Source organism: Phacochoerus africanus, chromosome 3 (genome assembly GCF_016906955.1).
Source record: "Phacochoerus africanus isolate WHEZ1 chromosome 3, ROS_Pafr_v1, whole genome shotgun sequence".
Classification (NCBI taxonomy): Eukaryota; Metazoa; Chordata; class Mammalia; order Artiodactyla; family Suidae; genus Phacochoerus; species Phacochoerus africanus.
The window spans coordinates 102,660,456-102,676,957 of NC_062546.1; the positions used below are offsets into that span (position 1 = coordinate 102,660,456).

The following is a 16,502-nucleotide window of genomic DNA, read 5'->3' on the forward strand; positions in this document are numbered from 1 at the left end:
TGTATTAACTGTGAGGTCAGCTTTGACTTTTTTTATGTATGTCCTTTATCAGATTGAAGAAGTTTCCTTTTGTTCCTAGTTTTTTGTTTGTTTGGGTTTATCTATCATCAAAGGAATTTGAGAGTTCCCCTTGGCTTATTAGCAGGTTCAGGATCCAAAGTTGTCACAGCTGTGGCTCTGGGTACAGCTGTGGTTTGGGTTCATTTCTTAGCCCAGGAACTTCCGCATGCTGCAGGGGTGGCCAGAAAAAAGGGAGGGGGGTGTGTGTGGATATTGTCAAATGCTTTGTCTGCTGCTATTGAGCTATTCATGTGATTTTTTACTTTCATTCTGTTAATGTGGTGTTAAATCCTGGATTAAATCCTGTTTGGTTGTGTTATATTTTTTTTTCCCCATACCCATGGCATGCAGAAGTTCTTGGGCCAGGGATCGAACCTGAGCCACAGCTGCAACCAGAGCCACAGCAGTGACAACACTGGATCCTTAACCTGCTGAGCTGCCAGGGAACTCCCATATATATATTTTTTTTTTTTTTAATTGCTGCATCAATTTGCTAGTATTTTCATTTATTTTTATTTTTGCATCTTTATTCCTAAGGGGTATTGATCAGTACATTTCTTGTGATGATTCTTTTTTTATTTTGGTGTCAGGCAATATTGTCATAGAATGAGTTGGAATGTGTTCTCTTTTTTGATACTTGTAAGTTCGGTCTTAGTTCTTCATAAATTCTATGATAATTCTTTTTATTTTGATAACATCAGTAGTAATTCATTCCTGATTTTAATAATCACTTCTTGATAGGTCTAAACTAAAGAGCATGCCAATTTCATTGATCTTTTCAAAGAACCAACTCTTGGTTTCATCTCCATTGTTTTTCTGTTCTTTTATTTCCACTATGATTGTTTCCTTCTTTCTGCTTGTTTTGGGTTTAGGTTTTCCTTCTTTTGTTTCTTTAGGTAGAACATTAGATTATGCATTTTAAATATTTCTTCTTTTTAAACTTTTAATATAAGTATTTGTAGTTATAAATTTCCCTCTAAACAGTGCTTTGGCTGCATCTCATATAATTTGGTATGTTGTATTTTTGTTTTCAATTATTTCAAAGTAGTTACCATTTCTCTTGTGATTTCTTCTTTGACTCATTGGTTATTTTGGAGCTTCTTGTTTAATTTCTACTTATTTATGAGCCTTCCAAAATTTGTCCTCTTTTTGGTATCTCATTTCATTCTGTTGTGGGTGGAGAACATATTTTATATTATTTCAGTTCGTTTTTTTAATTATTTTTATTTTTTTTTATAATTTTTTTCCCCACTGTACAGCATGGGGATCAAGTTATTCTTACATGTATACATTTTTCCCCCACCCTTTGTTCTGTTGCAATATGAGTATCTAGACATAGTTCTCAATGCTACTCAGCAGGATCTCCTTGTAAATCTATTCTAAGTTGTATCTGATAACCCCAAGCTCCCCATCCCTCCCACTCCCTCCCTCTCCTGTCGGGCAGCCACAAGTCTGTTCTCCAAGTCCATGATTTTCTTTTCTGTGGAGATGTTCATTTGTGCTGGATATTAGATTCCAGTTATAAGTGATATCATATGGTATTTGTCTTTGTCTTTCAGACTCATTCCACTTAGTATGAGAGTCCCTAGTTCCATCCATGTTGCTGCAATTGGCATTATGTAGCAATATGAGTAGTATTCCATTGTGTATATATACCACATCTTCCAAATCCAATCATCTGTCGATGGACATTTAGGTTGTTTCCATGTCCTGGCTATTGTGAATAGTGCTGCAATGAACATGCGGGTGCACGTGTCTCTTTTAAGTAGAGTTTTGTCCGGATATATGCCCAAGAGTGGGATTGCGGGGTCATATGGAAGTTCTATGTTTAGATTTCTAAGGTATCTCCAAACTGTTCTCCATAGTGGCTGTACCAGTTTACATTCCCACCAACAGTGCAGGAGGGTTCCCTTTTCTCCACAACCCCTCCAGCAGTTGTTATTTGTGGATTTATTAATGATGGCCTTTCTGACTGGTGGGAGGTGGTATCTCGTGGTAGTTTTGATTTGCATTTCTCTTATAATCAGTGATGTTGAACATTTTTTCATGTGTTTGCTGGCCATATCTTCCTTGGAGAACAGTCTATTCAGGTCTTTTGCCTATTTTTCCATTGGTTGATTGGCTTTTTTGCTGTTGAGTTGTATAAGTTACTTATATATTCTAGAGATTAAGCCCTTGTCCATTGCATCATCCGAAACTATTTTCCCCCATTCTGTAAGTTGTAGTAGTTGAGACTTTTTTATGCCCTGACATTGGGTCTGGCCAGGAGAATGTTGCATGTACACTTTAGGAAAATGCGTATCTGTTATGTTGCTGTGGGTGGAATGTTTTCCCCAAATTTATTAGTGATATTTCCCAATTTCTCAAACTTATTGCATCATAGCAGAGCCTTTAATATGCTATTATAGATGATACTCTTTTTTTTCTTGCTGTTTAGGGCCATACCCACAGTGTATGGACTTTCCCAGGCTAGGGGTTGAATCAGAGCTGCAGCTGCCAGACTACAGCACAGCCACAGCAGGATCTGAGCAGTGTCTGTGACCTATACCACAGCTCACAACAACGCCGGAACTTTTTAACCCACTGAGCAAAGCCAGGGATTGAACCTTCATCCTCATGGGTACTAGTCAGGTTTGTAACCCGCTGAGCCACAACAGACACTCCCCTTTGGATTATATTTTGGACACTGTAAATGTTATATAGACTTTGGGTTCTTTTCTGTTACTCCAAAGGGTATTGATGAGTTTGTTTTATCAAGCAGTTGATTTGTTTAGCTTTAAACTGTGGACAGTCATTTTAAGGCCTGTGATGGGCATTTGCTTGGGTTCATTCAGATCTTCGCTGTAGGTGCAAGCTGATTTGTTTGCCCCATGGACATGTAGGTCAGGGGTCAGCCAGAGACTTGGACTTTCATGCTCAGAAAGTGAGGTTCTCCTTTTCTCTTTTTTTTTTTTTTTTTTTTTTGTTTCCAGGGTCCTTTCATCAGTCCCTGGTGGCCTTGGAGGCATGAGTTCTTTATCCCAGTTGGCCAGAAAGGCAGCAGTTGCCACCACTACACTCCCGTAGAGATTGCCATGTTTTACCTCAGGGTAAAGCCCCAGAAACTGTGGTAAAGCCCCAGATTTTTTTGCTTCCTTTCAAAATTTGCCTGTTTTTGGTTTTTTGTTTGTTTGTTTGTTTTTGATTTTTTCCCTAGCTTCCAAAGCCTTCTGGTAGTTGGAGGGGTTTTTTGTTGTTGTTGTTGTTGTTTTTCTTGATTTTTAGAATGTGTGGCTTATAGTGTATTTCATTGTGGGAGATTTGGTTTGTTAGGACTAAACACAGTGGAACTTAGTGTGTCCTTTTTGAAGCATCTATGCCAGTCTATTTTCTCCATGTAAAATTATTTTTTCTGCCTGGGGATTCTTAAGGATTTTTTTTCCCCTTTAAAGTTTAATAATTTTTTCTTACTGTGTCTCTAGTTGATTCATTTCATTATTCCAATCTCTTTTCAAGAGATTCAACAGATTCTTACTTCTAAAAAATTTTCTTGGAGTTCCCGTCATGGCTCAGTGGTTAACGAATCCGACTAGGAACCATGAGGTTGTGGGTTCGATCCCTGGCCTTGCTCAGTGGGTTAAGGATCCAGTGTTACCATGAGCTGTGGTGTAGGTTGCAGACATGGCTTGGATCCCATGTTGCTGTCGCTGTGGCGTAGGCTGGTGGCTACAGCTCTGATTAGACCCCTAGCCTGGGAACCTCCGTATGCCATGGGAAGAGGCCCTAAAAAAGGCAAAAAGACAAAAAAAAATTTTTTTCTTGAATGATTGTTTTACATATTACTCTGTTCTATTGCTTTGATTTTCTTCAAAGACTTCAATTATATGTATGTTGAACTTTCTTTACCTGCTTTTTATTTCATCCATTTTGACTTTCTTTTTACTTCTTTCTTGGTGTTATTTTTATTTTCTTCCCTGCTTTTCCTCAGTATTTTGTATTAAATTTTAATTTGTATCTGTCTATTCTTTTGGCATTATCATAATATAGTTGTCATCTCTGACATGATTTGTCTTCTTTTTTTTTTTTGAGTTTAATCGGCTCTTGTTTACTGTCTTTCTGTTTTTTTTTTTTTAATTGCTGCTGTTCTTTGTTTTTTATGTTTATGATTCAAGAAATATCTCACACATATAGGTGGATGATGGCTGACTGGATGATGGATTTTCCCAAATGGTTGTTTGACAGTATTTGATTCAGGTATGAGGGTTGTGTTATATTCTTCAGCTTTATATATGTTTTTATTTGGGGGAAGGAAGATTTTCATCAGCTGAAATGGTTTGACTACATTTTCTTTTTCAAGTAGTTTTTTATGGATACAATGTCTTTGTGCTACTGCATTTGATTTTATAGGTAAGTCTTCCTCCTGTGTTAGTTCATAACACCCTCCTGTGTTAGTTCTGCTCTCTTGCATAGTTCTTTTTGTGGCTGATGTTGGGAAGGGGGATTGCCTTTTATTATTCCAGGACCCTTAAATGTTTTCCCCTTAGTTCCTTTTTTTCCTTCATTGCTGTTTGTCCGAGGCTTGCCACTTTTCCATGTATTTGGTTCTTGCTCAGAATCAATGCTTTTTGGAGCCTCTTGGTTCTGGGCCAGCTCACATTCATGCCCATTCCCTATTAACAAGTGCTCTGATCCACTGTGTTCTGTATTTGGGCATTTCGTCCCAGACTTCCTCTTTTTCAGCCTGATTTTCCTGTGCTTCACCTGAGTCCTCCAGGCCCCTCCACTCTCTCTATGGAGTCATAGCCTCTTCTCCCCTGCTTTCTGCATCCCTGGACTGGAGGCTGTACTGGAATCTGGATTGTCTTTCTACTTGTATATCATTTGAAGTTTTGATGAAAGTACAGGTCATGTGTGTCTTTATGTTTGTTCCTTCTTAATTGATTTTTAATGGGAGGGTTTGGGGGAAGATTCAGAATCGGGCAGCTGTCCTTCACCTAAGAGGTGGACTCTCCCTCACCTCTTAGGCCATCCATTAAAATGGCCCATTGGTTTTATCTCAGACCTGCCATGGCTCTTCATCTGCTGCTGCCCACTGACCACTTCAGTCCAGACAACTCTCATCTTGCCTCATTCCTGCCTGCCCCTCTTTCCTTTCATTTCTTGTACATCAGCAGATATAACACTTTTAACACATAAATCACTTTTTTCCTCTTGCTGAGATTAAATTATTTAGAATTAAATTGTCTCAAGCAGGGAATAGCTGACAAGTGGCCCAGGAGCCAAATGCAGCCTACCACCCTATTTGTGATGGCCCATGGGTTAACAGTGGTTTTCACAATATTAAAAGTTTGGGGGGGGGAATCAAAAGAATATTTCATGACACATGAAAATTGCATAAAATCCAAATCTTACTGTCCATCAATAAAGTTTTACTGCAACACAGCCATGCACAGTTGATGGTGTATTGTGACTGCCTGCCTTTGCACTGCACATGCAAAATTGAGCAGTGTGGCCCACAAAGCCTACAGTATTGACTGTTTTACAGGAAGGGTTTGCTGACCTCTCTTCAGAGCTCTGCATGATTCATCTCCAGCCTATCCCAGCCTCAGCTGGCCCACTCTCCCGTTTGTATCCTCTAGACACTCTGGTCTTTCTGTGTCCTCAGATAGAGGACACAGTTCTTGGGAGTGTGCTACCTGGGACTCTGCCTTCTTTTCCTGCTGCTTCACCCTCTTCTGGACTCAGCTCCTTCATGTGTGTCCTGTATCAGGGTCAGCTTCCCTGAAGTGCTCTCTCTGTCCCCCGATCTACAGTAGAGTCCCCTTTGTGACTCCCTCTCTCAACTCCTTATTTCATTTTTGTGCGGTAAAACTTAATTGCTCATTTGTCTGTCTGTCTACCTAGCCTTGCATCATGGTCTTTCCTTATGATGCAAACACCATAAGTTCAGCCTCTGTATTTATTGTCTTCTGTAGCTGTGTTTCCACTAAGCATCTAACATATAGTAGGTGCTCAGGAAGTATTTGTCCCAACAGTTAATGAACAGAGGAGGTATCAGAGCTCCATGTAAAAGGTTATACGGGCACGTTACTAAAAGCTTGAACTTAGTGGAGAACTTGGGCAAAAGTGTCACCTGGCAGCCGGGCCTTCCTGTACTGAAGCAAGGCCTCCAGCTGTCTTGACGTGGCGCCTTCACTTATGGTTTTTGTCCTGCTGTCCTGCTCCTTTGCTGGTCTTTCTCCTAATTTCTTTCCTCCTTATCTCCTTTCTCTATCTCTGCCCCTGCTTAGCCCAAGGGGTTCATGGAAACTCCAAGTCCATAATAATTATAACTTTACCCAAAGGCAGTCTCTAAGCTCCTTTTAAAGTGAACTTAATCACATTTTTAATAAAAATTTTTTCTTTGTTTGTTATTGTTTGTTGTAACACAGTCAGATTTTAATTATATGAAGTTAGTGATTTTTAGATTTCCTTTTGCTATTTTGAAAACAAACTTTCTTTTGAATTAAATGTATTTGTATTTAAATGTGTGCATATTTTTAAAGTAAAAAATCCCCACTTAATCCACTTCAAGCCTTATCTTCCAGAACTCCCCTCAGTTGGGAGAAATCTACCATTGAGAATTTAGGATACATAGTTTCAGATTTTTTTACTGAGCATATAAAAAGAAGTATACATAATGCATTTACATTGATTGATATATACATATATACACATCCTTGTAAGTCAATAGATTTTTTCCCATGGGACATATATATGCTTTTTTATTTATGAGTGTACTAGAGAACATTTTTCTATGTTTTTACATAGAGATGTATCTTATTTAAAAAAAAACACATATATAGTCTTTTGTAATAGATACCCAGTAATTTATGTAACCTACCTCCTATTAATAAGTATGAAGTTTTCCATTTCTTTCTCTTTTCTTTCCAATCAGAAATAGTACAACATCAAGCCTTTGTATATGTTACTTTCTTTCCACAGCTTTAAATTCCAAAAATGGATTTTTGGATTCATATGGCTTACATATTTAAACTTATGATAGATACTATCAAGTTGCATTCTGGGAGAAAAATGCGCTAAATTCTGTTCTTTCTAGCTGTGTGAGTTATCAGACTTTTTAATCTTTCCCATTTTGTAGGCGAAAAGTTAAAGTTGACTTCATTTGCATTTCCTTGATTTTTAGTGAGCATGAACTTCCTTTGATATAATTTAGAAATGACTGCCAACCTGACCTTTATTTTCTATGTCACATGTCCATTCTTCTTTCCTTAACTGCCTGTCCATTCCATGGCTCATGTTTTCCCCTGAAAGTGTGAACTTTCACGGAATACCTAAGGTCACTAGGTGTCACTAGAATCCCATTCTGTTATTTTTGGGTGTGTTCCTTACAGAGCAGACAGCTGTGTAACTGCAGCTGATAAAATTCTGAGGTTTCCTTTGGAAGGAAGAAGAAATAAAGGTGGAAGAATGAAGGTCAGCCTGGCTGTCACCTCCCAGTTCTGTTGAGGAAAGTTAGTCACAAAGTTGCTTTTTTGTTTGTTTGTTTGTTTGTTTTTAGGGCTATACCTTTGGCATGTGGAAGTTCCCAGGTTCATAGGCTAGGGGTCGAATCAGAGCTGTAGCTGCCAGCCTACACCACAGTCACAGCAACGTAAGATCCTAGCCATGTCTGCCACCTACACCACAACTCAGGGCAACACCAGATCGTTAACCAACTGAGCAAGGCCAGGGATTGAACCCATGTCCTCATGGATACTAGTCTGGTGCGTTACTGCTGAGACATGACAGGAACTCCTGAAGTTAGCTTTTTTAAACAGTCACTATGACAGATTAACTGGGAGCCCAGTTCCCAGCGATGTCTTGCCTGTTAGAGTCTGTCGCTCACCCTGCATTTAGTGTTTCCTACAGACAGGCCGTTTCCTTGCATAACCACCATCCATGCTGGCGTCACAGCTGTTGCATCAGAAGCCAGAAGCCCATGCCTAGTTGTTGTGTCTCCTCATATTTCTTGCTCTGGAACCCTTGCTGGGCCTGTCCTTGGCTCATGTGCCTTTGACACTGTTGAAGGCTATGCATGGCATGTGAAGATTGTCTGGTGCTTCCTGGTGAAGTGATCTGACCTGGGAGTGATGATGGACTCCTCCTGTGCCTGGTGGGGCCTCCCTGGCTTCTTCCCTGGGTGAATGTGCTCCTGGCAATTAACGTGTGTGGCTTTTGAGGGAGGTTCTTTTAAACTGTATAAGTAACTGCCCCTCATCACACTGTGTGTGTCTGTACTTTACCCACTAGGTTATAGTCCATTATTGTTGTTGTCCCTCTTGAGGTTTGAATTGTCCTTCATTGGCCAGTGGTAGCCTATTCAAGGTGACTTTTGTGTTATTTTATTGTTTCTCCATCTTTCCCAGAACACTTCTTTTCTCCTCTGGCACATCTTAATATAGGATCAGCTTGTCCTTTATCTTTCCCAGCCCTAGATTCAGCCTTTCTCCAAGGAGCCCTGGTTTCTTTCAGTGGGAAGTAGTATTTGAACCCAAAGTCAGGGTGGTGGGTATGCTCCTTGCCACAGGAGTGCGTGCTGCTCTCCCACGCCCTCTTGTGGTCAGTTAGTGATACATACATGTATCTGCTGTGAACAGATACCTGCAATTCCAGCCCAAAGATGCCTTTCCTGCCAGCTCATGACACCTTACAAGTGGGCATCGAGATTGCCAAGTGGTTTTGCTCTTTTAGATATGTGAGGGAGAGGCCAATTGAGCATCAGAGGCTTCCTTTGCTCTCCTGGGTCCTCCTGGATCTGTGCTACATCTGACAGTGGTTGGGAGGCAGAAAAGGCAGAGTTGTTCCCATCCCCCACTACAGTGTATGTCAGCTTCAACACTGTCCAGAGTACTTTGAGCTTAAAGCCTTATTTCACTCTTGACAGAAATATTGTAATAGACCAAGGCATGTGTACTAGGTTTGATTAATTAAGGGGGGGTCATCAAACCACTAACATAAATGTTTCCTGTTTTCATTGTCCTAGAGGATTTTATTCCTCGGCAGGTACCCTAGTACAGTTTGGGATGGAGTTAGCTGTTTATGGGCAAATCCAGAGGTCCTAGGTGGCTACAGGGGTTGTGGTGGAGGAGCTGCTGGGGTCCGTGTGGCCTGGGCAGAGTGAGGGAGGTGGGTGGGAGAAGCAGAGGCCTAGCTCAGTTTTCAGAAGGAATCTATGCAAGGTGGGGGTTGGAAATTTATTGCCTTAAGTCTCTCCCTGTCTGGTTTCTGTTTTGAAAGTACCATGTCTCTCTGGCACATCCATCCTCTGGTTTAAAGATCAGTTAACAGGGCTGAACATAATAACGTGCTCCTCCAGGACGGGGAGTGGCCAGGTGGGCTGGGCCTTTATGCATCAGGCAGTGCTTGCCTTAGTGTGTGCATGAAACCCAGGGGAGGGGACGGGAAGGCCTCTGGGGTCCGCCTGCATTCCTCTGTTGTTTGCTGTTTGTTTCCCTCACGTGTCCCTCCCTCAAATATGGTTATTGAACCTCTTTTCTTTCCTTTCAGCCTTGTTCAAATCCTACCTCTTCTCTCACTGCTTCCCGGGGAAGTAGCCGGGTATGTTGAAAAAGCACAGATCCAGGCTGCGCACAGTAGGTGCTCACCCACAGCCCTGCTTCCCTCCCCCCTGCCCCCCTCTGCTCTCTACTCACAGCACTGTCACTGGAACTTCTGTAATGTTCTGCCTTCTTCCCAGGGGGCGGGGTATGACCTAAACCTTTCTTATGCCAGGATAGGGTGCTTGGAGTCTGGCGCCTTCACAGCGTCAGCCCCTTAGCGCCTGTTTGTTATCTGTCCTGGCCTCCAGCATAGGGATTTAGACACTGGCTGAATGACTCACTGCCTGGGCTTGGGGTAGGCTGGTCCTGAGGGTGGGCCGGGTGTGGGTGGTCCAGGGGGGCTCTTGGCTGGATCCCAGGCAGGACTTCCCAGGGGAAGGGAACCCACACTGCCCTGTTCCCAGGAGCTCTGAGGGCAGCAGTCTGAAAAGCTAGATAAAAGGTTGGTTCTTTTGCTTTTAGGGGCATCTCTGGAAACATTTCTCTTCTTAACCACTAGATGGGGGGATAACGTTACCATTTCACATTTCTGAAGAAAAGCAGAAATCCAGCTGGTGAGCTTTTTCTATTTGTTCAGTAGATTTTGACTGAGTGACTAATAAACGTGGTTTTGATGTGGTGGCTTCAGAATTTCCCTCAGCATGTGAGCGCACTCGATGTTTGAGTCGTGGGACCGTGTTTAAACCCAAGTAGATTCAGGGAGTATGTCTGCGCAGGCCTCCATTGTGTGTAGGGTGTGTGGTGGGTCCACACACCTCCCCCCTCGGGACCAAACCTTTGAGACCACTGCCTGGCAGAGGGCTTATAGTCTTGTAGACGCGGGCAGAGGGTCTTCTGTGGCCTTGGTTTCCTCAGCTATGTTGTGGGGGAGACAGCAGCACTTCCCTGGGCTGAGCCTGCTGATGGTGCTATGGACGTGATGAGAGATGATCCCAGTCTTCTGTCCCAGTGCTTCCCAGCCTCCCCTTTTTGGCTATTTTGTGCTTATAACAGTAGGAAATAGGTGACATTGCACTTGAGAAGAAGCTGGTCATCAAAAAAGACATTCCCAAGAAACCCCTCCTGGTCCTCTCCGTCCTTGCTGCCTATTCCTCATCTCTTTCATTAGATCCATTATGCTGCCCAGCCCTTAGCTGTAGGCTTTTTACCGGCTTCAGTGATGAGTTGTACTTTTAAAAGTCAACTTTTTAAAAATAAAATTTCTGGAGTTCCCTGGCGGCCTAATGGTTAAGGATCCATTGTTGTTGCTGCTGTGGTGTGGGTTTGACCCCTAGCCTGAGAACTTCTGTATGCTGCAGTCGCAGCTAAAAGCAAATAAATAAAAAAGTAAAATTTCTGTAAAATGAAATATCCCCATTTTAAGTGTATAGTTCATTGAACTTTGGCAAATGTACATACAGATGTTACCATCACCACAGTCAAAATACAGAGCATTTTCATCACCCTGACAGTTCTTGTTTGTCCCTTTGTGGTCACCCTCCCCAGCCCCAATTTCCACTCACCTGGTGTCTGTCACTGTTGATTAGCTTTGCCTGTTTTAGCATCTCTTATAAATAGTCATCCAGTGTGTATTATGTTGAGCCTGGCTTCTCTTTTGTTCATCATGATGGTTTTGAGATTTATCTGTGTTGTCATACATGCCAATATTCTAATGCAGGGATATAGGAGTTTGTTTATCTGTTCACCTGTTAATGAACTTTTGGGTAGTTTTCAGTTTTTGGTTGTTATGACTCAGGTTCTATGGAGAGTCACGTTTGTGACCTTGTGTATCTTCATTTCTCCTGGGTTGTTAACCCAGACTGTTTGCCAAGGCGGTTGTGTCACTTTATACGTTCCTCCCAGCAGGACATGAATCTTCACCAGCACTTGTCAATCTTTAATTTTAGCCATCCTAGTAAGTATGTAGTGGTATTCATGTGTTGTTGTTGTAGGTGACATTTGGGGGATATTATTCACCCGTTTAAAGTGTACAGTTTGGTGGTTTTTAATATATTCAGAGTTGTGCAGCCACCACCACAATCTATTGAAAGTATTCTCATCACCTCAGAATGAAACCCTTACATCACTGATCCTGCTGTGCCCTCTGCCCAAGGCAGCCTGGTCTGCTTTCTGTCCCCAGGGATTTGCCTATTCTGGAGTCTCATGCAGTAGAGTCATACAATAGGTGGCCTTTGGGGCTGGGTTTCTTCTCTTAGCATAGTGTTTTCAGGCTCCATCCATGTTGTAGCCTGTGTCAGAATTTCATTGCTTCTTGTGACCCAATGATATTCCACTGTGTGGATATATCATACACCTAAAATTTGTAAATATTTTCTCCCATTCTGCAGATTGTATTTACACTTCCTTTATTTACACTTTCCCTTGAAGCAAAAAGGTCTTAATTTTGAGGAGGTCCAGTTTATTTATTTTTGTTTCTTGTGCTTTTGGTGTCATTTAAGAAGCTTTTGCCAAATCCAAGATCACACAGTTTTACTCTGATTTTTTTTTTTTTCCTAAGAGTTTTGTAGTTTTAGTTCTGACATTGAGGTCTTTGATCTATTTTGAGTTAGTTTTTGTATGGTATAAGGTAGGGGTCTCATGTCATTTGTTTTCATGTTGTCTCAGCATCATTTGTTGACAACACTTTTGTTGTTCTTTCCCCAGTGACTTGTCTTGGGCCCCTGGTCAAAAGTCAGTTAACTATAATGAGGGATCCCATCTGGTTTTCATTATATTTCCCTGAGTACTAGTACTATACATAAGATAAGTGCTTAGTGACTGTGTATTGTCTTGGGTTTAAATTTTTTAAAATTTGGTTTTTGCCTTAATATTAAGCTGTATGTGATTTTTGTATGTTGCACACTAATTTTTTTCATCGGATATACATATATATACATATTAGAATAATTTTCTCTCCATCTGTCTTTAGTTTTCTTTATTGTGTCTTTCTGAGTATTCAAGTTTTTCATTTTGTTGAAGTCCGGTTTTTCATTTTCTTCTGTGCTTTGTTTTTGATATTCTATCTGAATGTTTCTGCCTACTTCAATCATGAGTTTTTTCATGCATTTTTCTTTCAGAAACTTTAGCTTTAGTGTTTAGTTCTGTGATCTCTTTTGAGCTATATGTTTTTTGGTGTGTGAATACACATATGGTATAAAGAAGTCCAAAGTGTTTCTTTCTACAGTTTAGTCATTATTCAGAAAATATTTTTGAGACTTTTTGCCAGACTTTGAGGTTACAGCTCTAACTAGACAGGCATAGTTTCTGCCTTCACAGAACATACTTTTAATGAAGAAGAAAAGTTTTGTAAGGTCCTCAAAGGGGGTAAGAAGGCCCTCTGAGTTCGTCCCCCTGGCTGGATAGTGCTTGGGGAGGCCCCTTGGAGTTGGTGACCTGGGGGACCAGTGTTCTGGGGAGGGAAGGCCATTCACTGCCTTAGGCAGGATAGTACTAGAAACTCCAGTGGCTGGAGTCTAGTGAGGAGGGGGAGCTTCCAGACTGAGACCTGTTCTCTCAGCCTCCTGCCCCCCACCACCACCAGGGGTTAGAACTTTACTCACTTCTGTCTTTTTCCTCAGCAAATTTTTGGATTGTTACATTTTTGCAAAGTACTTTCACCACTGGGTGAAGACAAGATGGTCTGGTTCTCATGTCTGCTTCTGTGTTGGATGTGTGGCAATGGCTCACGGTGCCATTATATTCCCTGACCTGAGCAGTGGGAACGGCTCCACTGTGTGCCCCGATGTCATGAGTGGGACCAGGGCCATCGCGTGCCCTGATGTGAGGAGTGGGAACCACAGGGAGTTTTCGCAGGATTACGGTAGTTCTGACCAGCTCCAGGGCTGCTGACCACACGCTGAGATTCACAGATCTAGTGATAAGGACATCACCTTGTTGGTGTCCTGTTTGTTTTGTTTTTTTGTTGCTGGTTTTTGTTTGTTTTGTTTTGTGGCAAGTGGGAGTTCCCAGGCCAGAGATTGAACCTGTGCCACAGCAATGACCTGAGCCACAGCAGTGACAATACCAGGTTCTTAACCTGCTGTGCCGCCAGGAAACTCTTTAGGGGCCCTATTTTACAAAGACTCAACAGATGGGTGTTATAATTGCATAAACACGGGAGTGATTGAAAGTGTTTGAACTGGGTTGTGGAGAGGTGAATGAAATGTTTTAAGATTAATATTTCAGTATTACATGAATGAGTCAGAGGAGGAAAACCTGTGGGGAAGGAGATCATTTAGAACATTGTTGTGATTGTTTAGATTTGAGCACTGAATACTTAGAAGGAGGGCACAGTCCAGGGATTCCTGAGGTGGGCAGGCCAGGAGAACAGGAGACAGAGCCCAGAGGAGCTGGGCTCATAGACCCAGTTTCGGGGTAAGGATGCCTGGACAGAAGCACACAGCAAGGAGAACTCAGTTTGGGAGGAAAAGATGAGCTTTCTGGCCTTAATTTCTTTAGGACCCTTCTAGCTCTGGATTATTCATTGTATGTCGTGTGTACTCTTGCATGTGCTTAAACCTTTATGAGGGCCACACCCTGGTCATTTTGAAGTGTTACAAGTCTACACTTGTATAAGAACTATATTTCCTGTACCTGCCTCTCTCTTCTACTCTAATACTTAAAAACACCGGTCAGAGAAGATTTGGAAAGTTGAATTTATATTGCCTTTTGTGTTTGGTAATAAATGTACTTATTTTAAAAGACCCGTTTGTTAAAATGGCCTGTGCAGGGATTTCTTACTTTGCTAAGTGACACACGTTGCAGATTTAACGGCGTGTGACTATAACAGAACACGCTCATTACGCCTCATTTTACTTACACAGATGCAGGACAGCTGGAGCGCACATGGATGAGTCACTGTTTCCCGCAGCTAACTCTAACCAACACTTACCAAGCGTAATCCAAAAAAAGGTAAGTACACTACCTCAGTGTGGACCATGAACTTAGGAATGTATTCATCTTTTTTTGTTCCTAGAAAATAAAACTTTTAGAAATATGGTCAAGAGTTGTCTTAAATGTTGCTGTTGATGGTATTCTTTTTACATGGCATTTTTAAATGGGTTACTAGAGTCAGTTTGTAAGAAATGGAAGAGACTATTGGGACAAAGGAAACAGAGTTGTAAGGAGGCCAGCCCTGATTCAGGTGCTCTGGTAACTACCTCAGAATCCATTTCTGAGTAAAATACATTTCATCTCTTTGGGCTGAATATCTCAAAAGTCTGAAGCACGAGTATCCAAGTGTGTAAAGTTATTTATTACAGAAAATCTGTACCAATATGAAGTTACTGCTTTCACTTGAGGGCTAATTTATATTTGAACTACAACCCTTTTGATTTTTTATTATTTAAAAGTTTTAATTGATTTCTGTATTTGAGGGTATAGTTCACTATAAAATATCGGTCACTTTGTCATCACATGAGAATCCCTGTTGGAGAAAAGATTTTCAGACTTTTTCCAAACTGAAATAGGCAGAGGAGAGCTGTACATTCCCTGTAGATTAGAGAGACATTTCCGTAACATCTCCAAGTTTTCTGCAAATGGTAAATCCTGCGTGTCCATTACATTTCATCACGGAGAAGCCAGAACTCAGTCTGGCTGTCTCTATCTACATCTCATTGGACGGTAGTGAAATGGGAACATTTCCTGACTCTCTGGATGGACAAGCAGTAGCTCTATTTACTGGTTTAAAAATAAGTATTTATACTAGACATATTGACAATAAGAGTATATTTTCATTGTAATACATCAAGTAAACATAGATCAGGCAGATCTCTTAATTGCCCTTCCCTCAAAATAAGCAGTTCCAGTTTGAAAAAAACAAAACAAAACTAGAGTAGCATAAAGAAGGAAAAAGAGGAGTTCCCACTGTAATGGGATCAGCAGCGTCTCTGGAGTCCTGGAATGTAGATTGGATCCCTGGCTCAGCACAGTGGGTTAAGGATACAGCTTTGCTGTAGCTGCAGCATAGTTTGCAACTGTGGCTCAGATCTGATGACTGGCTGGGAGCTCCATATGCTTTGGGGTGGCCAAAAAAGAAGAAAAGCATAAAAAGGAAAAAGAGACTAATTTTGTTTTAAGAACCTTCTTGGAAACTAAGAATGCTGGAATCCTGAAAATGCCTCAGACAACATAGCACTTAGCCTTAAAATCCTGTCCATATTCTTACAGTTGTAGAAAGAATAAATATTACCAATTCACATATAGTGCAAGAAATACCTCTTTAAGAAGGTTTATTGTTGATGTTATAGAAGATATCAGGAATGTATATGAAAGGGTTCTTTTCCTGTCTTACACAATCGTGATACAGTATTATTAATTTTTATGTCCTTTTTGTGTAGCGCAAGTGTATGCAGCCTAAAGATTTTATTCCTAAAACACCAGAAAATGATAAAAGACTGCAAAAGAGGTTTGAGAAGATGGCTAAAGAGCTCCAGCAGCAGAAAAGAACTCTGGGTAAGCTGGGAATTGTAGAGCCATCATTGGCACCTGTGTTTGTACATGATGTAGCTGAGAGGACTGTGGGAGTTTTAGCCCAGCAGATCGAAAACAAATCTGTCACCCTCAGGAGACCTGACTGCAGCCATTGTAGGGTCCATGGTTGAACCCAGTCAACCACAAAGTCCCAGTCATTCATCGGATCGATGAAACTTTGTATTTGCAGGAATGATTCTAGGAGAAAAGTGAGTTTTGACAGATTAGCCCTGTTAGAATAAATCCCTCTACTTTCTTTATTGTGTGTATAGCTTTGTATTTTTACTGAATACTAGTACTTGGTCTTTTTGTTATCCAGAATAGGCAAATGTTAGATGATGGATTCTCTCAATGATATAGAAAAATATTTTCAAACATCATCAAACTTTAAAGTACTTTATGTGTTTTTAG

The 16,502-nt window shown here is 41.1% G+C and overlaps 1 protein-coding gene across 6 annotated transcripts in view; it reads left to right on the forward strand.

Moving 5' to 3' along the window:
* The window catches only part of MCPH1 (microcephalin 1), a 211,573-nt gene that overhangs the window by 12,220 nt on the left and 182,851 nt on the right, over positions 1-16,502 (forward strand). For 2 of the 6 annotated variants that reach the window (XM_047772247.1, XM_047772242.1), the window contains exons 4-5: positions 14,444-14,531; positions 15,959-16,073. In XM_047772247.1, coding sequence (XP_047628203.1) covers positions 14,444-14,531; positions 15,959-16,073 — 203 coding nt within the window. Of the gene's footprint in view, positions 1-4,230; positions 4,294-9,588; positions 9,640-10,103; positions 10,196-14,443; positions 14,532-15,958; positions 16,074-16,502 lie in introns of all 6 variants that reach the window. The other 4 variants (XM_047772245.1, XM_047772243.1, XM_047772244.1 and 1 more) reach the window with 4 other exon arrangements.